Source organism: Cygnus atratus, chromosome 5 (genome assembly GCF_013377495.2).
Source record: "Cygnus atratus isolate AKBS03 ecotype Queensland, Australia chromosome 5, CAtr_DNAZoo_HiC_assembly, whole genome shotgun sequence".
Classification (NCBI taxonomy): Eukaryota; Metazoa; Chordata; class Aves; order Anseriformes; family Anatidae; genus Cygnus; species Cygnus atratus.
In genome coordinates this window covers 160,520-185,028 of record NC_066366.1, presented here as the reverse complement: position 1 = coordinate 185,028, position 24,509 = coordinate 160,520, and the positions used below count along the sequence as shown (strand labels likewise).

Below are 24,509 nucleotides of genomic sequence, written 5' to 3'. Positions count from 1 at the left end.
AGTCGGCCTCACACTTCCCCCTCGCTCGTGGCTGCGCGAGGGACTAAGCTGGTGGCGACTGTCAGCCACAGCCCCGTGCTCAGCCTGGCATGAGCCTGGGCACGGCCCCTGCTGCCGCCCCCAGCTCCGCGACAGAGGCCGCCAGCCAGGAGGGCAGGACCCTCACCTACCCAGCCGTTTCTGAGCCTGGCAGAGTAGCAAAGAGTGTTGAAGAAGAGTTTTTGAGATGCAGCTGGACACGCTGTTAGTTTGGTCTGCTTCTATGCTGCCCTTGTCTCCCTTTAACGTACAGGTTAGTGCTGACTGTGAGCTGGGCATGTTACCCGCTAGCCAGGAGAACGCCACACAGAATGCAAGGCTTCTGAGATTCGAGCAGTCTGGCTTGAGACAGCGCCGAATCATGAAGCTCCACTCATCTTAATAACAGCCATTTTCAATGTCAGTCTTAAATCTCATCACTGTTGAATCACACTACACAGGAAGAATTAAACATATTTCTTTGATCCACTGGAGACGTATGTGACAAAAATCTGAAGTTCTACTTGTAGGCAGATAAATACTACCACTGAAGTACAACTTTGCTCTACAATAAATGAGGCAATTAAACTGAGTTTAAATCTGAGCAAAGAGAGCATAAAGGAATGGGTGGGACCTAGCACAGCAGAAGAGACACTGGCTTTAATACATGATATTTGGACTTGGAGAACCCTGTCACTGAGCTATTGTATCAGGCTGAAGAAGGAGCTACATCTTTGACCAATACATAGGAAGGACAACCTATGACATATTTTACTATGAAGAGGCTTTAGAAGTTGCAAGCATTCAAAAAAAACAGACACCAAAGCTACCAAATTTTTTTTTTTCCTGATAGAAGGACATTTTAGCAATATCTCCCCCCTCATCCCCGCAACAAAGCCACTGGGAACAGGAGGCAGTTTCCACAGGGAAATGCAAACTCTTTGCTTCACTCCAGCAATGCAAAACTTGTTCTGAGTTACTTAATTTCATTTGTTAAGTTACACCAAAGCATTTGCTGTCTCTCCATAGTTTTAAAACATGGATTTCTGAAGCTGCTAACCAAGACCTGCCTGTGCATTTTCTAGATGAAGTCCAAACCCTTCATTGAAAAATCGGGCTTTCACTACAAACCTGTCACCAACGCTACAAGCAAGCCAAAGGGGTGTCCGCGAGGGAGCTGTGTTGTGTCAGTGCAGCTCCCCTTGGTGATGAGAGCACCACCAATAAAAGCAGAGCAGCCCTACTCACAAGACCAGGCAAACTGTTAGTTAAGTACTGTGGTTCATAGCTGCACTACACAGACTAGATACAACACCAGTGAACCACTGATAAAAGTGCCAGGAAGCCCCCGGTCTTATGCAGCACCTGGCTGTCACACTATTAATCTGTAATTTCAGCCTACAACAGTCAAGGGTGCTCTGCACAGCACATTACTTCAAGCCTCCAAGAAAGTCATTATAGTCTCAGATCTCTCTCTCTCTAAAAAGAAATACTTGCAATTTGGATCTTTCAATTAATTTCCCAGCCGATGACTAACAGCTGCGCACTGCACCATGGAAGCTGCAGGCAAGAATGGAGGTACAAAAATTTTCTCCTGGATGCTTAACAACATATTGCATTTAATTTAAAATGGTAAGAAAAAAAAGTAAATCCACAGCCTCATTTCCTCATTCACTAAGCTGGAAAAAAATCATTATGCAAACTACCTAGTCCACTGAAGTTTATAAAGGAAAGGTTAAGACTATCTTCCTTTGTCAATTGCCTTCCAACTGGAAAGAAACCAGCCCTATGAATATCTGTGCATTTAGACAACATTCACAAATTCAATATATTGCTTTTCCTGGCTCCAAAGGAGCCCTGGGACAGTAGCATTGCAGCCATTCAAGAACCTTAGGTCAGTAAGTGAATTTATTTCCCTCCTCAGTCACTGATAAAGGAAACTCTGCCTTTGTTTAAAAAAAAAAAAAAAAGGCATTTTCTTTAAAAGCAGCTATCTCACAAAGAAAACCAAATAAGCTAAAGGTTTTATTTAAGGAAACCTATTTAATATGAAGTAAAGGAGGAGAGTACCATCAAAATGGTACATTTGTCATACTGGTATGCTTTCTATTTGTGCAGTAAGAGAAGAGCTTTTTTTTTTTAAAAAAAAATGTGAAAGCTCTTTAATTTATGATTTAATGATGCTTTGGAATCATCTGTGGACGGAGAGCTTCAGTTTGTCTTTATACATAACAACATATTGGTTTGAATATATTACTAATGATTAAAAGAAGTGATTAAACTGAATTAATTCTACTGCCAAAACAATTAGCATGTATTCCAATACAAAAAGTTTGTGTGCATCCCACTGAACACTGCCAATAAACACACTTGTCTACAGAATTATGGTAGCAAACCGATATAAAAGCCATAAAAAAGCAACCATAAAAAATAGCATAAAACTGTATATAAGTGTAAAGGATGCAGCAATAGAATATTAACTAAGATTTTCAGCCTTCTGTTCCCTCCCTTTATCTTCTAGAACTTATATTAAGTAACTCTTCACATATAAACTTAGATCCGATCTTTTCCTAGGATGATTCACATAATCAACACTTGCAGAACATGGATATAGAGCTTTACATACACCAACTTCCAGCAATATTTCTGTAAGGTTTTAGACAAAAAAAAAAATCTGTTCTGCTCCTATGACTATGACTTAGACAACAACAATGCTTATGCTCCTCTTCCTCCCCCTGAAGTCTGTTCTTTGTCAGCAGATATGTAAATTGACCAGTACACACAAAGGACAGTGCTTTCCTTGTTACTTGTTCAGGTCCTGAATATTACCCACAAATTATGTTAACAGATACGCACCTTCCTCTTGTATCTATCAGGGAGGAAACACAAAAGCATGGAAATAATTTTGAAATCAGAGCACAAAGGAATTGTGTTCCTTCCAAGAAGGCAGCTTTGAAAGCCAGATCAGCATCCTTTGGCATTACTTGTTAAGTTCAGCATATTTGATATTTCCATCATCTCTTCAGCAGTTGATAACACCACCAGCGAGCCTTACTTTTTCCTCCATCATCTTCCTCTCAAGGACAAGAGATTGTAGCTAGGCGATCCATTAGGTGTTGAAAGATGCGAGCCCCTCTAGGTATTAATCCACTTCAATTCCTCCCAGTCACTGACTCAGCCATGCATAGTGCAGTCCTGACGTCTGACCTCACAGCCTCCTGTGAGCTGAATTCAACCTTGCCATTCCCCTGCTCAAAGCAGCCATTGGGTGACGCGACTGACAGGCAGGGCGAGGAGCGCGCGAGAGGAGAGCTGCTCGGTGCCGTGCCAAGTACCATCTGTGAAGCTATTTCTAGTCCTGCCAGCTTGCTGGGCTTCTGCACACAAACACTACATCTGAAAAGGTTACTGCTAACTTTCTCTTGGCACACATCTCATTTGCGGTCACGATCATTCAAGATACACAAATTCGTGAGTTTCAGGGACATAGAATTTGTTCCTGTGAAGTCTGCCTGGGTTAATACTTAAAATTAATTCACCTTGCACTGAGCTCATCAGCAGATAAAGCAATAGCCTCTGGAGGCTGCATTTTCTAGTTCTCATCTTTTTTTAACTGCAAATGTCTTTCCCAGCAAGTTTATGGTAAGAAAAATGACTGCACTTTGTGACAACCTAAATATTAGCGCACAATTATAGCAATCAGTGTGTTTGCTGATCTGAAACCAGAGCATCAACTCCTGATACAGCACATCTTCACATCAATAGATCATCCAATGCCTGGCAACAGAACGAGCCCACTGAATGCAGAAAGCAGCAAAGCACATGAGAAGATTTTATCCTGACATGTATATTAAAGGTTTTTTCTTTGGGGAAGGGTAAGTAAACATTATGCTACAGCATTTTAGAATGAATCTTGTTAAATGGCTGTAGACTGATTTAAGGACTCACGATGCGCTGGCGGAATAGCTTAAAAACAAGTCTTTTTATTGTATTATATAAGTATTCTTAAATAAAAATCCAGATGGGATTTGCAGTAGCAGAGAAACAAAAATATGAAAGTTGAAATCACAAGGGGGATTTCAGCACAAGACTGCTGTTGGAAGGAGGAAGTCAGTAAGAAAAACAAGAGACTTGTGACTAGAAAGGCAGGACAGCATCAGCACTCCCACCTGAAGAGTCAGTTCTTTAGATCCAGCGGGAAAAATTTCTGCTAGCGCAATTTCAGTTATCTGAGCCAGTGAATTTCCTCCTGCTTTTAGGGTTTCCTGAGGGTTCACACAACCACCCTCCAGAGGCAGAATGGCCATCAGTCTTGTAAGTAATGTCTTTCTTTCAAAAGAATTCACAGAAGATGTGGCTACAGGCAGCCATCCAGAAAGCATGCTAAGAAAGTCCTCTCACAGACATTTCCCCCCCCTTGCAGACACACAGAAGCAGGAAGCAGCAGCCGTGCTTAACCCAGGGCTCGGTCTCCCACCAGCCAGCCCGTGGAAAGCACTCGCTGCTTCTACCGCGGAGTGCTCCAGGATCTTCCCTCAAGCTCAGCACAGCAGCTCTGCAAACACATTTCCTACTCAAAAATTCTTAAATGTTCTTCAGCAGGCCCTCTCAACCATGAGCAATATATTTCTTAGTAATTCAGTTCTGTTTCAGGAAGGAAACAACAGACAGCCTCATGTGTGTTCAGTTGCCAAAGGGATTTTTCAACAGCAAGGAATTAACCTTTAGGTAGATATACAACCACACCTCATGTCTTCTGTCAAACTACCCAAATACATGAACTCTATACAACAGTACTTGTTGCTTCTATTTATACAGCAATTTCTCCTCCATATTCAAAAAGGAACATTTGGTATTTTATATAGGAACATTTGATATTTTTTAATTTTTACTTAAGTTTAATAATATCAGAAGCATAATATTCCTCCTTGGGGCTAGGAAGCATATCCATCTATTAAAAATTAGCTTCAGAAGTTTATATTCAAGAAGAATTGGGTCCAACCACTTACTGAACATGTACCGAGCCATCATAGTTTCTACTCTCAGAGCAGAAAGGAGCAGACAGCAATATAGAAGAGAGCTGCCACTAAAAATTCTGGGAATGTACATGAATGTAACAGTTTAACCTCTACAGTATTTTGTATCTTAATTACAAGTCAAGGTCTGAGGAGATTTGCATGACTCCAAAGTCCTCTACAAAAAATATCAGATAACATTTGGATGTCATTTGTATGCTGGAGAGATTGAAAAGGAATCTGAAAGTTCTGTCTTGCACAGAAAACACTAAGGTTGTCACCTTTTGTTGTTGTTGATTTTCCAAAAATGTTTACAAGCTGCCTTTTCGGAAATGAAGAAATTCAAAAGGGAGGAAAAAAACGCTGTTTAAGACCACTGTCTTAGGTGCCTTACAAAACATTATTAGACTGATAGGTTCTTGAAAACAATCAAGTGCCATCCATTTTTCTAGATTCCAAGAGCATCTCTTCCCAGTTTATCCCAGTTCTTCTGAGGCCTTTACATCCAGCAAGATGCCAGATGAAGGCCTTGACCTGTCAATGCCAGGCTGCAATTAAAAGCAGGCATGTTTGCAGGTAACAAAGTAGATGATGCAAAGTAACTTTTTCGTAGACTATGACTTAGGCCTGATTCATTCATGGGCTCAATTGTCTTAGTGTCATGCATTGTGTAGGCCTGCCCCATCCTATAAATTGCTCAATGGCAGAAACCGTATTTACAAGAATAGAAGAAATCCGTCCTGCAGCAGAAAACAGATTATACATTCTGATAACGTTCCAGGGATGATAAAAGGAGCCTTCTGGGATGCTTCGTGTACTTACAAAATGCTGAGGCAAGTGGCATTTTCATTCAGAACCCATGAATACATCCTCCCCAGCATGCAAAAATAATATTAGCTGAAAAAATTCTCAGCATTCAGCATCTGCACAATAGCTTGTCATATATGGAAAATTTTTCAAACCTCATGATTTTTAAAGATTCAGGAGTCATGAAAACAGAATCGTGGCACAGCCACATTTTGTTCATTAATGTAGTAGGACAGAGAGGACTTCAAATCTAATACTATCTAAACAGAACGAACAAACATGGGGCTGTCAAATGAGTCTAAAAGAGCATGAGAGAGAAATCCAGAACAAATATTAAGAAAGAAGCAAGTTTCAGACACAGATTTTCCAGCCCAACTCTAGACAAAGCACTTAGTGTGACAGAATTAAAATGAAAATCTTCCAACAACTAAACACTGTAGAAGCTAATAAGCAATGTGGCAAGCTAGCAACAAATGAAAAATTAATACTAAACACAGAGCAGCAATACTTATCACTGAAAACATAAATGACTATTTACTTGAACCTTAGCCACTGTTCAGTCAACATTTGATTCCCAAAAGTTTTCTTCCATCTTATTGGGGTACTTGAATAAAAAGCATCTCAAAGGTTTTCATAATAGCTTGGACAAACAAGACTGTATTGTTATTAGTTACAGACAGTTTTAACACCATATAATTCCACCCTGTCGGGATCCTTCAATTTATTCTAGGGATCACTTGCATTATTATATTTTTGGTCCTTGTCTTCGGCTACACCACCATCTCAGAACAAGGAAGAAAAAGGAGGAGAGAAAACAATGCTACAGCTTGCCAGAGGTTTCAAAAACTGGGGCTGATAAACTAGAACAAAACAGACATGTTAACCTGTTTAATATGAGCATCCCCCGACAGCTTTGCCACAAGTCCTTTGCCTCAAGCAGATGGCACTGTGAAGGGAGCAGGGGTCAACAGCTCTCCTTGCCACTGCATAAGCCCCACATGTGGGAGGATGGCTAACAGTCCTGGATGATGGTTTCTGTGAGTCCAGACAATTATTTAAGCTATTTTAAGAATGTTACGGCTGGTGGATTAAACACTCCAAAGCTTCAAGAAGTGACAAGCTAACCATATGAAGTATTACTCCTTTGTTGAGATTCATTACAAAGTTCTTATTTCACCATTACATTTTTAAAACCTGAAGTACTTTTTCCTTACTATAATAAGGATTGTTTTGAAAATGCAAGACAAATAAGACTGCAGTACTCAAACCTTTTAATGAAGCAGCTCTGTTCGAGTTCTACCTTTAAATTTGTTTTCAAAAGCATTTTTCCCTTATGCTGCATTCTGCACGGACTTCTCTTGAGAAAAAGCGTCCATTCAGTCAGAAGTTATGGTAATATGTCTATATTCAGCCACTCAAAATCAAATCATTTAGTTTAGGCTTTTGAATAAAGTATACTATTTTCCAATAACTTGATTCGCTGAAGAAATCAAGTAGCTCAAAGGAAAAAGATAACAGAATATTTCTCCTTAATTTATTCCTTACTCCATAAAGACCTCAAACTATGAGCTGGATTTTCATTCACAAAGCTTTCCAAAACGATTCTGCGTTATTTATAACAAAAGTGTTACTTTAAACACTCTATCCCTACCATCCATACCAAAACTTCCATAACATGTTGGCTGCTCAGCATTTTACTGGAAAGATGTACTATATTTTGCCAGAAGTGTGTTCAACTTAGCTGCAGTTATTTCTGATGGGTAAACCCTGAATTCAGATTTTATGCAGTGATCAACAGCAGCCTTTCTGAAAGGCACAGGTAACAGCTTTCCTCTAGTTAACTCCTATCTGCATCAAATAATCTTTTCAGAAAGCTGCACAGCTTTTTTTTTTTTTTTTAAACATTTCCCCAAAATAGATAATCCACATCAGGCCACAGATGGCAAGATGCGTATTGTTTCTGTGTTCTGGATTTACCTAGCTTCAGCTTCCAGCTACTACATTTTATTACGAATTTGCTTCCTAAGACTCACCATTATATTACTGTTTCTGCAAGGATCTCTGTGGACTGCTCAAGTTGCCATCACTTAACCTTTGATTGTTTCCTGTCTCACAAGATACTTAATAACTCTTCTGTCTTCAGAATCCACTCTAATCAAAAGCTTCCCTGAACTGCTGATACCTGGCTCCCAGTAACTTCACCACACATCCAAGAGCTGCATTAGCCCTTTTGATTGTATGATGTTACTAGAGGCTTCTGTTCAATTAACTACCCATTGAGACAGTGCTTCACAATGTCTAGACTGCCAATGACAGTTTATGCAATCTACAAAACTGACCAACATTCTTTGATCCTAAATGTTTAACTCCGCATTTAGGAATATCAGAAATGCATGGTTCATTTGATCCCATTTTATCAAACCAGTCAGATCTCACACTGTTAACGAGCTCTTTTCATTATTTAATACTTACTCCATCGTTCGCCATCTGCATCAGTATCAGCTCTAGGTTTTATTCCAGATCACCAGTCGGGGGGGTAGCATGGGATCTAGTCTCAGCAACTAATCATTCATTTGCAATTACAGCCTGGCACCTGACAGTGAACAGTCCTCCACTCAGGTACAATGCCCTACAATACCTATGTTGTTCATCTGGCGATGAACAACTACATTTTAGGTTGGATATTAGGAAGAACTTCTTTACTGAAAGGGTTGTTAGGCATTGGAATGGGCTGCCCAGAGAAGTGGTTGAGTCACCATCCCTGGAGGTCTTTAAGAGACGTTTAGATGTTGAACTTAGTGATATGGCTTAGTGGAGGACTTGTTAGTATTGGTCAGAGGTTGGACTAGGTGATCTTGGAGGTCTCTTCCAACCTAGACAATTCTGTGATTCTGGGCCCCATCTTGACCCTAAATAAAGGGCACAGATCAACTGCTTACCAGACGCTGTAATCCTAACAAAAAGATCAGCTGTACAAAGCTATATTCCATAAACCTATAGTGACCAGCAGCAGGAGCCTCCCACTTCAGTTCTGCGGGAACCATTCCTTTATTCACTGTAGAAGTAATGTCACAAACAGGCCTATAATTACCTGAGTCTCCCTGTGAACCTTTTAATTACCAGCGCATTCTTTTTTTCCTGCCCTCTTGGACATCTCTCAATTATCCAAGATTTAATGACAGGAAAATAACCAACAATATTAATTGCTTGCAAAATGCTTTGGGCAACGCTGCAGTCCAGTTTACCTGAATCTATACAATAAAAATGTGAATTAACTTGCTGTTACTGAATGTGCTCCCTCGCTCTTTTCTTATCATCTTAAATGTAGGAAAGCTTACATCACTAACAATTTTAGCTAGCTAACAGAGATGTTGTTATATTTAGTGTTTCTAAAAGGCCAAAGAACTCGGAAGATGCACACTTTTTTGGATGCTTGTATATATTTCCAGCAACATGTTTCTTCACATACATTTGCTAGGTACCTAATTGCTTGGCTTAAATCATTTTTTTTGAACACTATATGCTGGAAAAACACTAATTAATTTCAGAATATCTTCTAGAAGCACTTAGAAAACATTCTCATGGTGGTGGAAGCAAGGTCAGACACACAGCTTTACAAAGAAAATGCTATAAAGCATGATACTTGCATGCAAGCAACCATTAGGTATCATCATGACCAAGTTGCAAGTATTTTAAATGTGCTACTTAACAGAGAATACCAAATGGCTAAAAAACGATGAACAGGAAGCAAATCATTCACATTAAGCGCCCCAGATATTTAGGTACTTAACCACCCAAGTGGTGTCTTGATATACACAAGATATTTAGGGAAAAAAAAAAAAAAGAGGAAAGAGACAAAGATCTCACTCACCATAAAGCAAATGTAAGCACAGATAGATTAGGGAAGCTGACATATCAGTTAGGAAACATGTTTTAGAAGAATTAAGTAGCATTCCTTTTCAAAAGAACTATGAAATTTATGACAGGACTTGCCACAACCAGATACAGTAGCCTTTAGAATAGGTTTTTATTGTAGTTTTGAGATGCAATGGATTGTACATAGCACCTACCTTGAATGTTTACAAAGTTTACGAGGTCTATTATGCAATTTCCGATCCCAATTCTCTGGATCACTGGAGTTACTGTCATAAGGATGAGGCCGTCCTGCCATTCCACTGTAAGCTTCCTCACACTACTGCTCTCAAAAGCACACATGCAGCACTCACAACCTACATTAAGAGAGCAGTGTTTACCTTTGAATAATTCCATACAGGAAAAAAAGAGACAGATGCATAGTTTAGTGTTGTTAGTTTTCATTGTTTAAAATAAAGATTACAGAACATAGGGTATTCTGAAGCACGACTTCTAAAACACAAAACAATAATCTTCTACACATTTTGCTGATACCTGCACTAAAAAGATTATTTTGTTATAAGTACCAGTTCTATAAGTGTTGGCAGATAACTTCAGTTTCTGCCACAATTCCACTGTGTCCAAATAGAAAAGTCACTAGTTATAAAACACAAGGCAAACATCACTTTCTTTCAAATGTATCAACATAATTCAAAGAAAGATCCCAATGTAAAAAGATTAGTTTTACAATTTGAGTGGCTGTCCAAAAGGAAAACAGAATTAAGATTAACATTTTTATCTGAGTCCTTACTCCAAAAGGGAACAAACAACAATACTTAGAAACACTCAATCCAGTCCAGTTTCACTGAATTTTGCAGAAAGGACCAAAATTTCATAGAAAAGTACAAATCATCATAACCCTGCCCTTGCTTTGACTGAGGTACAATATTATGTTGAACGCCCACTAAAAATTCACTCTCAGATAAAAATAACTTCGTTACTGTCATTCAAAACAATCCAAAACAACTAAAGTCAGGCCTAGAAACAACCCTTTTGTCAAGACAGTTTTATAGATCAAAATGACCTGGTTACAAAAGCAATGAAGCAGCCCCAAGTGACCAGCTGATGGTTCTACAGCACCTACACTCGATGAACTTTGAGGTCTTTTCCAACATACATGACAGTATGATCTGGAAAAACCCAGTAACAGATAGATAAGCCTACCACATTTCTCTTAAATCTTAGGCTAAATATTTTAGAAACATCACATTCTCCCACTCTCATAATTAGTATATTTCCATTACATTCTATGCAACTTATCCTTTTTGGAAGTGAGTCCCAAAGGAACTGAGACTTCTCCTTTAAAACACTGTAGCTTCTCAAATAAAGACCTTCTTGTCATGTAAAAGAGAAAAGCTTCCAGCTATATTTAGACCCAAAATTTTTATTACAGGGGAATAGTAGAGAACTAGCTCCTTAGAAAGGTTACTTGCATACCAGTTTTTCTTTCATGTTCAGTTTTAAACAAAGAAAATAGATTTCATACTATTTCCCAGAATGAAATATTTTTTTGCAGCTAAAATGAGTAAACAGATTATTTACAGTCTGTCCTGCAAATCCCTTATGTTCTTGTATAACCAAAATTTAGATATTTGCTTAACCTTTTGTCTTCAGCACCATTCACACGTGAACTGCTGAGCAGCTGCTTAGTCACAATGTTAAAGCTGCAGCCTTTTATAATTTCCACCATATAGTTTCTTTTCCTGCTACAGTTTCTATAATTCCATACACTTTGGTTGGAAGACTAATAAGGTCATGTGTTCACATAAAGTCAGGGAAAGAAAAAAAAAAACATTTCATTAAAGGTTTAATTTCATCAAAAATTACAGCAAATGTTCAACTTTCTCATGCAAAAAGCCTCAACAAGCATTTCAGTGTGTATTATACCTGGAAATTCAGGTTACCAAAGCACAGTCACTGCATGATGATAGTACATAAACTCAGAAGGTTATAGGACTTACGCTCTTGTATCAAGTGTGCTTAGATACTTAACAAAGAAACTAAAACCTAGTTCAGAATGGAAAAAGCCTTGTTAAGGAGACAAGGGGAAGGAAGCCTGGTTTACAAATCCAGAAGTGAGTTCCTTCAGCAGCTGTCACTCAGGACACAGGTGCCGTATGATGCACTATTTTTATATTGCTTGTGCATGAAAATGAAGACAACTTTTATCCTGGACTGAAACAAATTGCGTTCATTAGACTGAGTCACTCAAGCAAGATAAACGGCAAGTTTTACTACTTGTGGCAACAAGAGTTTACATGGAGAAGCACAGAGCACTCTCCACCTGGGACGACACAATTACTCCTTGGCAATTACTCCCACCTGGCAGGTCACCATCTCCCAGCTGTTGACTAAGGCAGGTACCTGGGGAGACTCCCTTCTTGCTGAAGCACCGCAGTGACAGGCTTGTGCAGCACCATACACACAACCTCACTTTCCAAGCTTGTTTGTTTCCACAAATTCCCTCTTCCCATCTGGAGCCTTACAAACACCTCACCCTCTCACACGGACCCAAACCAGTGCCTTATCAGGCTCGGTTTGTCAGCTAGCAGCTAGGTCTTATTAAAATAAGGACATCAGACATGGAAAAGCAGCAGTTATTACAAAAACTGCAGCTGAAAGGGCGCTTTAAGGTCACTTTAAGTTTTGTCATGCTTTCTGCCTTCTTCACCTTGTTCATTTAATGAAAATGACAGGCTCGACATGAGGGTATAGTTCCACATGCACTCAAAACTTTTAAGTAGGATTACTTCCTCAAACTGCTTTGCTGTGCAGTGCCAGGTTTAAGCCATTACAAACAATAAGTGACAAAAGGACAGAAAGGAGCAAACAGGATTGCCCCCTATTCCCTTTTCCCAGCTCAGAGCATGTGAAAAGCCACAGGAGAGTTTCAGCGATGTAGACTGCTGGAGTACTAGACCCACACGCACCTGACACCTGGAGCACAATTCTGAGACCAAGATCTACAACCTGAAATGTCCAAAGCCACATCTTGTGAAACTTCTAATATAAATTCCCAAGCATACCATGCTAAGGACTTACAAACAAGAAAGTCTCCCCTGCGTTCTCCACTCAAGGAGACCTTAACAAGCAACACTCCTCTAAGAAACAACTTGCTAACACAGCCAATTCTTCTCGATTGTTGTTGAGAGTGCTTTCGAGCTGATTATAAACAAATGTATTTTTTAGTTTTATTCCAAGTTTTAACAAACCCATAAAACCATAAATAACAGAAAAACATCATAAAATTATTCTTATTGAAGATAGTTACTTTACAGAATGCAGCATTTGCTAATTGTGTCTAACTAGTCCAGCTGATTCATTTTAAGCACTTTTGCAAATCCACTTTTTCCTGCAAAAGAAATAAATGCTTCAACTGTGGTTCAAATGATGACAGTTTTTTTGTGGATTTTTTTTTTTGGCATAGATTGACATTGTGGGCAATACAGGTAATTTATACAAAAGCAAATGTTCTTTGCAGAAAATTCTGACCTTGGGTGTAAAACAAAATATAAGTGCAGGAGGACGTGGTTCCAAATACCACCCAAATGCCTCCCATGAAATCAAAAAAAATACCTGAAAAATGTTGGTAAAGGTACTGGGAACACATTAAAGAAAAAAATCAGATCCAAAGATCTTGTGTAGAACACACAATACTGGTATATTGGCTAACCTGACTGCCATTTAATTAGCTAATAAGCAATTCTCTAGGTGCAAATAAGGATTTCTGACCCCTCTGAAGACAGCTGATGTACTGAAAATTAGCACAAGGAGAAACTCTGTAAAACAGTACTGCTACAAATCAGGAAGCAGACAGATTTTTAAACCTTTCAACATAGCTAGAACACTATAGATTTGCTAACATCAACTTGAAACTGAAATCATTACTAATTTATGATTTTTTTAGGCTATGGAGACACAGTAAAACTAAAGACAGCCACGCAGTGGGTTCAGGAAGCTAGCAATCTACGTGGTAGAGCCAATGTGTGCACTCCAAAAACCAGTAATTAATGTGTTTACACCACCACTTCAGGAGCTCATAAAAGAACATATCATACACTAACTTGTGATAGCAGTAGAACAGATTGTGTTCAATAATATTTCAAGCATATTCAGTTCTGTGCTATGACAAAAGGTAATACACAAGAGCACACAGCAGTTTGAGCAACATTTAGAAAACATCAGATGGTGGAGAGAAGAGCACATACTTCCGTGAGATGCAGGACTTGCATTCTTCAAGGTACTGCAGATGGAAAAAAATCTTCAGTAATCTTTCAGGAAAGGAGTAAAGCTAACCTCAAACAATTTTCAATACTTTTCTAGCCAGACACATTATATTTATTGGGCACAAATGTAAGGCTGCATAGCTCTGGAGCCTTGCTAAATAAGATTAAAATAGCCCAAGTTTTGAGGCAGAAGCCCAGGAAGTCATTCCAGCACCAGGTGGAACAAGGAACTGATTGCTCCAGTTGTCAGTACAGAATACAACATGCAGAAAAACTAGCACATAACACCTCAGCAGTCTTACAGCTACTCAGATTTAAGCAGGTCAGAAAGGTTTCCTAAAGTAGGGCAGGTTTCAGCAGCTCATCTGCTCTAACCAGCTTCATCAGTGAAATGCCCTGTAAAGCTGAACCAGGTTAATCAGAGGGATCCAGTAGACAAGTCACCAGCTTGGACAAAACCTGGCATTAGTTGTGACAGGCAATCTTTAAACTACCGGTTACTTAGACTGTACAGGGTGACCATCTGCTGCTTACTGCCTCTAGTCAAAGCATGAAAGCATAAACAACAAAAAACTAACTTACAAATAAGATTTACTGGGAATGCAAGAACAGCGTGATATTACATCCTAATTAAGGAATACAGTTCAAAGTACACATGATAATAATGCAAACACCATATATCATGGAAACCCATACCTGCCAAGTGAGTTTCTTGCAAGCTAGCACAGACAGCAGCCGCAACTTAGCCACATGCAGCAGGTTTATGAGTCCTCATCATCGAAATGTTATCAAACTTACACTCACAAAAGCATAGCTAAGAAACATCCTTTGCAACGCAGTACTAACACTGAAGCTAGTAGGTCAAGATTGAAGCTTCTTTTAATGAGTAAGAAAAACAAACAAACAAAAAAATCAATAGAAACAGTCATGTGAAGCGGATATTCCCCCATTTTTATAGCACCATGAGTAACAGATACCCAGAGACTACATTGCAGGCTTTAACTTTGTAATTCTTGTAGGGAATATGACCATAAAACAGCTATCTGATACTGAAAACCTAAAAAGAAGAAGGCAGGTGATTTTTCCCCCTTCTGTATTAGTGTTCAATGAGTAAAATCAGCCTAGGTTTACCTGTTAAAAAAATAAATAAATGAAAAAAATTAAAAAAAAGTTCAAAGGATTGAGCAACTTCTAGACAAAATCAGAATCCTCATTGCAGAACTCAACTTTGTGCTGCTACTATCTCTGCCATCACACATGGCTCAACAACATAAAACAAAGAAAAGACACAGGGCTTCGTAGCACGCCTCACCAGCGAGGAGATGAATACCATAAAACAGAGGATCAGGTAGATTTCTTTGTCTAGAAAGTAACAAGCAAGGTCTATAGCACTGATCGCACCAGCAGTAACAAATAAATCTCAGCAAACAAGGAAGTCCCAAATATTTTTCACAGTTTGCATGAATTCTAAACTAGCATTTGATTGTATATGTATTTTTAAAAGCTACATACATTTATTGACAAGGAACAGTACCATGCCAAGACTTAAGCAACACCATTGAGGAAAGCAGTGCTGAAAAATATTAGCTCATAATGAGATTTTAATTTTTGTGTATACATACAGGAGGAGATAACCCCAGCCTCAAACATACAGTCTAAGAGAGCGTACAAATTAGAACAAAGTGACAGGAAAAACCAACAGTGATGACATTTGTGACTAATAAAATAAGCAGTGTCAGCCACACATCAACCATTTCACCATTTTCGAGTGCCACTGTGACTAAAAAAGGAAAACCGGGCTTCAAGAATGAATCCAGTGAGTGATATGAGAGCTGCTTTGACCTGTTGTCTTTCTTAACCCCCAGTCTTCCTGACACTAAAAAACTGGATAAAAGCACAAACGTTATGTGCTGAAAAATTTGTCTGAAGAACAGTCTGAAACAGCATCATGAGTAGATGTCAATGATGACCACAGACAGGACACCATTCACTATAATGAGTTTTTGGAGACAGAAATGGGACAAACCTAGATGTAATATTAAAAGTCCCTAGGAAGAGAAGTTGTCTACCTTAACAGAGGAAAAAAAAAATCTGTGATGTTTTGCATGAAAGAGACCTAGTCAGAGACAAATCCACAATGACAGATTGGCAAAACAAATGCGGTGGAACAGTTTTCCTTAACTACAGAGAAATGGTCAAAAATCAGCCTGTTCCTTTTGACTGCATTCAAGGTATATGAGTTCATATTAACCCCTGCAAAATGATGCAGAGAGAGATTTTTAGATCAGATAAAAGAAAACAAGTGCGAAGCGTTCGGTCAAGAACTGTGAACAGTGTGAAGCTGATAATTTGAGCTGTATTTCTGAACTATCTAGTTTAATAGCAAATGGAAGAGAAAAAAAGAGGGTCTTCCAGAAAAAGGATTATTGAAGGTGAAGCAACAGGTAAGTACTCCTTAAATAAATTACCCAAGATGATTCACAAAGACAGAAGCAAACAAAAATAAGGCAAACAAAAGACGACAGTCCAAAGGCTACTGAAAAGCCAGGTTTTGAGCAAGTAGTTGAACTTGTAGAAGCCAGCCAACAGTGACGAACAAAAAGATACAACAGGCATCCTCTACTTCGGGCAGAGGAGACGGACAACTGACAGAAACAAATCTGGGGAAGGTCTGAGACAGAGCTGGGTCCCAGTTCTGAAAGGAAAGAGTTCTGGAGCGACATGCGGGGTGAGATGGGAGATACAAACAACAGGACGCAGAAGCAGAAAAAAGACGTAACATTGGGCAGCTAGCACGTAGTTATACTGTGACAGCTTCACCACGGAAGAATTAAATATTTTCCTGCAAATAAGATCTGGTTATGTGGGGAAAAAAATAAAAATTATAAAAGATAATTAGTTCTGGCAGTCCTGGGGCAGGTACGGCTCTGCTGGGGGAGCAGGGCAGGACAGCGTGCTGGGCGGCTCTGCCTCTGTGCTGCCCTCGCGCCGCCGGTGCCGAGACCCTCCCGGCGCTACCGCGACGTCCCTCAGAAGGCGCCGTGCGGTTCCCCGGGCGCAGGTCCGCAGACACGGCCCCGGCCCCGGCGGTCCCGGCCGCCCCGGCGGTCCCGGCCGCCCCGGCCCCGGCCCCGGCCCCGGCCCCGGCCCCGGCCCGAGCGCCGCTCCGCCGCCGCCGCCGCCGCCGCCCGCCCGCCCGCCCGCCCGGCCTGCCCGCCCGCCGCCACTCACCCCCACGGCGCCGCGGCCGAGCCCCAGCCCGAGCCCCCGCCTCCCGCCGCTGCGCCCAGGCCCGTCGACCACCACCTCTCACGACAGCCGCGGCGGCGCGCAAGGGGAGGAGACGGTGGCGCTGAGATCTCGCGAGACTTTGCGGGCGCGCGGCGACGCCGTTGCTAGGGGAGGGCCTCCCTCAGAGGCCGAGCTGGGGAGCGAGCGCCGCCCGCCGTTTGTGAAGAGCCGCTCCCGGGTTAAACCCGAAGGACGTTATTTCGGCTTGATACGGACCTCTAGGTTCCACGGGCTGCGTCATCTGCAGTCCCGTTAGGAATATAATCGGTGACTGTGTCTCATTCCGTGATTCCTCTGCGGAACTGCCATGTCCCACGTTACGGCATCTTCAGTGTGCTCAAGTGCCTCAGCTGTTGAGGTGACACTGAGCCCTGAGCACTGCTCACGCAGGGAGAAAATCTGGTACCACGGTCTAGCCATGTACATGTCTGAAAGCAACAGCTGTCTCTTTTCTAGGATATCCTTTATATCACCACTATTAAGCACACACAGCTTTATTATCAGGTGAAGGGCTGCAGAACTCCAGGTAATACGTGTGCTCAAGCAAATTACAACTAGTGGAGGGTCTGGAAGGAGGAAGAGCAAATCCATGCCCCAAGTTTTGAATGTCTGTCTGTTCCCCTTTGTACATGGTGGAAAGCCAGTTTGGTTGCACAGTGGTTATTTTGGGGCAGCCCCATTGAGCATGGGGGCATCTCAGAGTCTCATAAAATGCTGTTCTAAGCCTCTGTTGGGCCAGACCTCCCAGGGCAATCATGCAGGTAAGAGGGAATTTCAATCTATATCCTGCTGATGAGTCTATTCACCTTGAGCAGGGTTCTGACTTAAGAAATCGATGCAGAAAATGCTGGAAACAGTAATATTATGGATTGCACATCTATTTAAGTGCTTAAATTGCACTAGCTGGCTTTTGGGCAGTGGCATTGAAAGCTTAAGCCATTTTTAGTTGATTGTTATGAAAATTGAGAGAGGAAGATAGAGCTTAAGAGGAAAGGTAAAAGAGGAGGAGAGATGTCTGAATGTGAAGAAATACATGTGACAAAGATTCCTTTGGACTCAGTCATGTACATCGTAGCTATTGTGCAGTGAGTCATTACCAGAGTGACACTAGCCAAAGTTATATTTGTGATTCAGGTGGGTGGGAGTGTTGCAGAAATGTGCCTGACAATCTGAGTTTGGGCATTGTCAGACTTAAAGATGTATTGCTGTTGTTTATTTTTCAACATTATCAAACCAGTGGAAGAAGTTGACAAATTGGCTATCAGATTCCAAAGACTGGAACTCGATAGCCAATGCCCTTTGACCCAGGATTTGTGTCTTTACTGTACCAAAATGCCCCATAAAAGACAGAAGCTTTGCTGCAAATGTGAATCCCTTAAATGAATTCTGTTTTCCATCCTTTACAATAGCCACACAGAGGCGAACCATGCAGTTGTAGAAATCCACGGGTAAAAACAATGACAGGCAATGCAGGCTGCACAAAAGCATTTGAATGTGCTAGCTAGGTGAGGAATCAGATGTTACACACTAACAGTAAGCTGAGCAATACAAAACAGCAATATTTACAGCAGCCAAAGTTAGAAGCAGCTAGGAAAACCAAATCACCAGCAGCAGGGTTTGCCTACAGATCTTAACCATTTGTCTAGATTTTAATTGGAGTTCTCATGATTTTAGCTTTGTTAATATTTCATGCCTTTTTTTTTTTTTATGTGCCACTGTTTTATTTCCCCTGAGAATGGATATTGATGTTAATGCTTGATGCTTCAGTAATGAATCATGAGTGAGAAACACGATTATATTTCTTTTTACTAATAATTTTATCTAAAAGAGGTGTGTACAGTCGATGTCCATCTGCACAGATGTTTGAGGTGTTTGAGGGCACAGGTCTTAGCAAAAAGCCTTTGTCAAACCAGAAAACAAGGTTTTCTGCCTCGGATGCATAGAAACTGCATTCTTCAAGGAACGGAAGAGGCCTTATAGAGACACTGTAGGACCCCATCTTTGGGAGGCTGATCCTATGGATGAGAAAGGATGTGGACTTACTACTTTTCTAACCTTACCTCACTGTAACAGGAGACACAGGAAGTCTCCATTGGTGGTCACATGCATGTCTGATTCTGTTGTGAAATGCAAGCGAACTTAGAATTTCAGTGCTTAGAAGCAAATAGACACCCTGGTGTAAATCTAAGGCAGGGAAAAGAGCTTGCATGCACTGGAGAGTCATGACTGAAGTGTCTCCTCCAGCAATGTTGTCTGGAGACGTGATTTTGGTTCATACTAGCTAACAGCTAGTATTTGGCCATGTGCAAGCTCAATCCTTTGCCTCTGGTTCACTGTTCTTATGGGAAGATAGGTGGTCAATACCATTTGTTTCTCTGTACTGCTCATTCTTCCATAGATCTTTATCATGCCTCTTTTTATTTCTATTCTGGCTCCTGTTGTTACTATTTATAATCATATGTAGCTGCTTTAGTGGCCCTATTTCTTCCTAGTCCCCTTAATCTGTGAAACAGAGATAACCAAAATTGCACGTTAGTCCAGGTGAAGACAAACCTGTGCATTATACCATGGTATTATACTATTGATAACATCCTCCGCCCCACTCTCAACATTTTGCAGTTTTGGCTGCTGCTACATTGATCAGAAATTTATGCTGAAAAGCTGTAACAAACCTGTTTTCTAAATAATTATTAAGAAGTAATTTCATTCAAATTACATCTTTTATTTTCTAATGGGCATTACCTAGCATTAATTCATCTGCCAGTGTGCTGTCTTTAGTCCTTCTGCAGAGTCATACCAGATGTGGGCAAAGCAAGCATGATTTTAGCCATAAATGAGGCAGTGCTGGGCATAGTTTGTCTGTGGCTATATTTCTGGCTAAACAATGTTCAGTGGTGCTTTATCTGCCCCACTGAAGCCCTCTGTAAGCAACATGTGTCTTTTGAAATGTGCAGAAAGTTAAAATATTTGTGTAAACATCTTTCATCTACAGGATAGCTGAAGATTAGGAAGAAAAAGTTGTTTAGATAATAGAATCCTTTGTTTAATCAAAAGGGAAAAGGTTTTGAATTTGGTACTTGAAGGTTATATACTTTCTGTATGTGTGTCATTCTTGTAAGGGGAAGTAAATGGATTTGTGGTAGGTAAACACCTTTATTTTTAACCATCAGTATGATTTTGTATGCAGGAAAGACAAAAGGAAAGATTAAAATTGCCTTTTTTTTTTTGTATTTATATTGCTGTGATAAAATAAAATGGTTTAGTAATCATGCCCAAAATACTAAATAGTGACAGTTATGCTTCCAAATAATGTCCAAGAGCTTTTGGTCCACTTTATTTTGTAATACATATGTGAGACATAGGTACAAAAATGCAATTTTAAGTTAGCACAGATGTCTGATAAAAGAATAAATAGAAAGTGCATTTTAAGGCAATTCTACAAACAGACAAGTGGCATGGAGTCCTTCCCTGTGTGGGGGGCACACTGGTGTGCACTGCTATGTCATCTGCTCGCTTGCTTGCAGCACCAGGGCCTTTACATTAGTAAAAGTACAGCCTAGATTATGAACTACAGTTCACTAGTTATGAATACCTTTCTAGCCTCCAGCAGATTGCATTTATATTTGTAATTATATATGAATTTTTCACTGGGTTCCCCAAGATGTGCTAGGCGTCAAACAAACAAGAAGTGGTATGGGAACACACAGGTGCTTTGGCAGCAATTTAGAGCAGCAATTCATTTAGGTTTGAATTCTGGCAATGGCAAGTTTGGAGGAAACTGCCATTACTCCTACTGAGAAAATGTTCTTGTTAGTCAGAAATGGTTGAGCTCCTAAGCACATATTTGTATATACTATTCAAAATAATTTTGTATTTGCACCTTTTTGTTTTTTTTAATATTACTGTTATTATCATTGTTTTCTTCCCCACCTGTATTTATGTCCAATTCTTTCTGAATCCTGCTCAGAGTTTTCATGTATTATATCTAATGGTTCTTGTACCAGATGTTGATTTCTACATGTTAATTTTCATTTCAGGGATTTAACAAACTGCAATCCCAATTTTATAAAAGTGTACATGTGAAATAAGTAATTTTATTTATGAGAGCCACTAGTCTCACAAACAAACATTACTTAGCCGTGAGGCCTAAACACAATATGCAGAAATTCATAGATAGATAGTTTATAGACTGAAGGAGGGACAAACGTAAGTATTGCAACATCTTTGTTTCAATTGTGTTTGTCTGGTGTAGAATCATTCCCAGTTCTATAGTTAGGGGCATGAATAAATATGTGCTACCATCTCTGCTCCCACAGTTTCTGCAATTAATTATGGGTTGTCATCCTTTGAAAGAGGGAAGTTAATCAAACCTTCCCTTCATTTCTGTATTTTGCAAAATTCCATTCTTCTCTTTCATACAGAACTTGTTTTAATTCTATTTCATTCTACTTTAATCTTAAGCTTTGCTTTCCTGCTTCTACTTTTTATGCTTGCAGTCTTTAATCTGAAGTTATTATCATGCAGCTTTTGCTATGCAATTGAATTTCATCTGGTTTTAGGCCTTCTTCTGAAAATAAATGTGGATTTAAATTTACATATTTTCATTAGTACAAAGTTAAAGTTTAACCGTAGGCCAAATGCATTTATACACTGTTGATTAACAGGGCAAGTAGACCTAGTGATTACAGAAAGATGCTCTCTACGTAAGAGTGGTAGAACTGGTCTTAAATGATTTTTAGCTTTCTTAGGGTGTTGTTTGTTTGTTTGTTTGTTTTTAATTTCCCTGGAAATTTGTAAGGTATATTAGCTATTTAAAAGATACCCGGAAATTACCAGCAATGGTCATGGGTGGCCTGTAAATACATTTTTTTATTTGGCTGTGAAATGCCTAACTCAGTGGGGGCTACAGTCTTGAAAGGAGCCTTTAATCCTTTCTGTAGTTTGAATAAATAATAATAAAAGGCCCTACTTGATCAGTGATCTACAGACACATGCTTACTTGGACAGATATAATGCTCTTGGTCTTTTCATTATGGCTTTGTTTTAAAGAGTACATCCATGTAAGCTTTGTCCAGATCGATGTTTTTTTTCTGCCCTGGTGCCCACAAATTCTCAGGGAGCAGCCTCCGACTTCTTATCTCCCCCAGGACAATATCATCCTTGTTTCGAGGCCCCTGGGTCCTAGCATCCTCAAGGGCACTGTGCACATCCTGCAGTTTCATCTGAAGCCAGTCCTGTCTTTCCATGGTGTGTCGATGCTCTCCAAGGTTATGCATTAATTGCATCTCACTCACTGATCTTTTCCTGAAAGAAAGGAAAGCAAAGGAACAGACGCAGAGTCTTCTTGAATTCATGATTTTCTCTCAAAACCCAGGCTTGGGAACTTTTGTAATGTTCAGCAATACAGAGCTGTACAACCTTCCTTTCTAATTTGTAAGAGATAGAATAACATCTGGAGAAGAGAAGGAACGTGGATGGTAATTTGTTAATGACAATAGATATATTAGTCAGAAGGCATCAAAAATGGGAAGTAGTTCGGTTCTATGACAATAGTGTTTAAATAGTGTTTGTATATTTATCATTTATTTTATCTGTTGTAGTTAAGCTTAGGGCTTACATGGCAAGAGTTAACTGATTAATAAAATTATGGTATTTGTTCAGAGTACTCTTCTGTGAACACTAGAGTTAAGGAAGCATGGTTTCCTGTGGATTTTTATCTTAATGATGATTGATGTTAGTGCCCACAGGTGAGGTCCAGCTAGACTCTTGCACAATAAGAAAGATGTTTTCCTATTTAGGATCCCCCAAACATCTAATCAGAATCACAGAATCATTAAGGTTGGAAAAGACCTCCAAGATCATCTGGTCCAACTGTCCCCAGTGATCTTCCTAAGAGAACACTTACGTGACTTTTCTTCCTCTACTATTTTCAAAAAACGTTTAAGAACTCTGTGTATGAGATCTCTAACAATGTGCCTAGAAGACAGTGTTTGGCTGACTGGGCCAAGGGGTTCAAAAACAGGGATAGAAATCCTGACATACACTTGTATACAGACAAACTGACCATCTTCTCAAGAACAGCTAACATTATCCTGCAAAATTTGGAAGTGTATAATAATGTACTTACATCATTGGTCTTCCATCAGAGTTTGTAAAAAAGCATATGGCATATAAAATCATTGCAGTCTTGGCCAGATTTATTATAGAAGTCATTTTGTCTGCAAAGATAGTAATTAATACACGTATAAATCTGTATTTCAGGTAATTACTGTTCTAAAAAAGAAAGGTTGAAGAAAGACATCAGAGAAGTGACTTTAAAAACATTCTTCTCATGAAATGGGTTAGAGCAAGGAATGCAACAGAAGAATTTAGTTCTATACCAAGTTTTGTGAACAACTTACTGTAACTTTGTAGGCAAGTCTAAAAACTTCTGTCAGCCTTAGCTGCTCTGCATCATCCTCATCTAGGCACCCATGTTTTCAATGACTGGCTGAAAAGCAGTGTTCTTTTAGTTCCACTATTTATCATTTATACTTGGTATGCTCCAAGTGTATTGAAATACTTATATATAGCTATGCAAGTGAAAAGTTTTGTTCTTTTAGCTATTTCTTTCGTGTCATCTAGTTGCATTTTCTTTAGAATGAAGAGGCTGACACTCTTCTTGACAATTTTGCATAGTGACATATCTCTACTGAGTTATTTCATTCTCCATTTAATAGAGAATCTCACAATAATCTCACAATAGAGAAATGAGAATTAAGCCCTGCATTTTTTCATTGTAAATCCTGCCTTGCCAGTATGATTTCCACTCTGCTTTCTACATCATCAGCAATATTTCTGCTTGGTTTGTACTTGAAGAATACTTTTTATTGATGATGCTACAACAAGCAGATATGACACAGACAAAATTTCAGTTTCCAGTTTGGATTTTCAGTATTGACAGCCAGAAAAGTTTTTGTTTTTTTTTTTTTTTTTTGCTAGAGCTTAAGAAATTTGATAGACAGTAACATAAACATAAGAAATATAAAACTCCAGAATGCCGTTCTTGCATTATTTTCTGCAGTTTCACACTAGGTCAGAAAAGCATTTACTACATGGCATCTTACATGATACAATGAATGTGATCCTAGCAGTCCATCTAGTCAATATTAAAAATTTGGATTCACTTCAAGATATTTCTAGCTTACTGTCTCAAACTTCTGCATTTCAAATATACCATTCAGATAATAAAACAGTTTGA

The 24,509-nt window shown here is 39.6% G+C and overlaps 2 protein-coding genes across 3 annotated transcripts in view; both read right to left on the bottom strand.

Annotated features, from left to right (window-relative positions):
• The window catches only part of BTBD10 (BTB domain containing 10), a 30,231-nt gene extending 12,884 nt beyond the window's left edge, over nt 1-17,347 (bottom strand). The window contains exons 1-2 of one of the 2 annotated variants that reach the window (XM_035550328.2): nt 17,210-17,340; nt 9,911-10,069 (exon numbers count right to left, since the gene is read on the bottom strand). In XM_035550328.2, the coding sequence (XP_035406221.1) occupies nt 9,911-10,011 (101 nt within the window). In that variant the 5' untranslated portion in view covers nt 10,012-10,069; nt 17,210-17,340. Of the gene's footprint in view, nt 1-9,910; nt 10,070-17,209 lie in introns of both variants that reach the window. The other variant, XM_035550329.2, reaches the window with a different exon arrangement.
• A 4,952-nt stretch (nt 17,348-22,299) lies between these two features.
• Nucleotides 22,300-23,482, bottom strand: PTH (parathyroid hormone). Its single transcript, XM_035550390.1, has 2 exons — nt 23,397-23,482; nt 22,300-22,573 (listed from the first exon to the last, which is right to left on the bottom strand). Exons 1-2 carry the CDS (start codon nt 23,480-23,482, stop codon nt 22,300-22,302), a joined length of 360 nt encoding a protein of 119 aa, XP_035406283.1.
• Between the last annotated feature and the right edge of the window lie 1,027 nt (nt 23,483-24,509).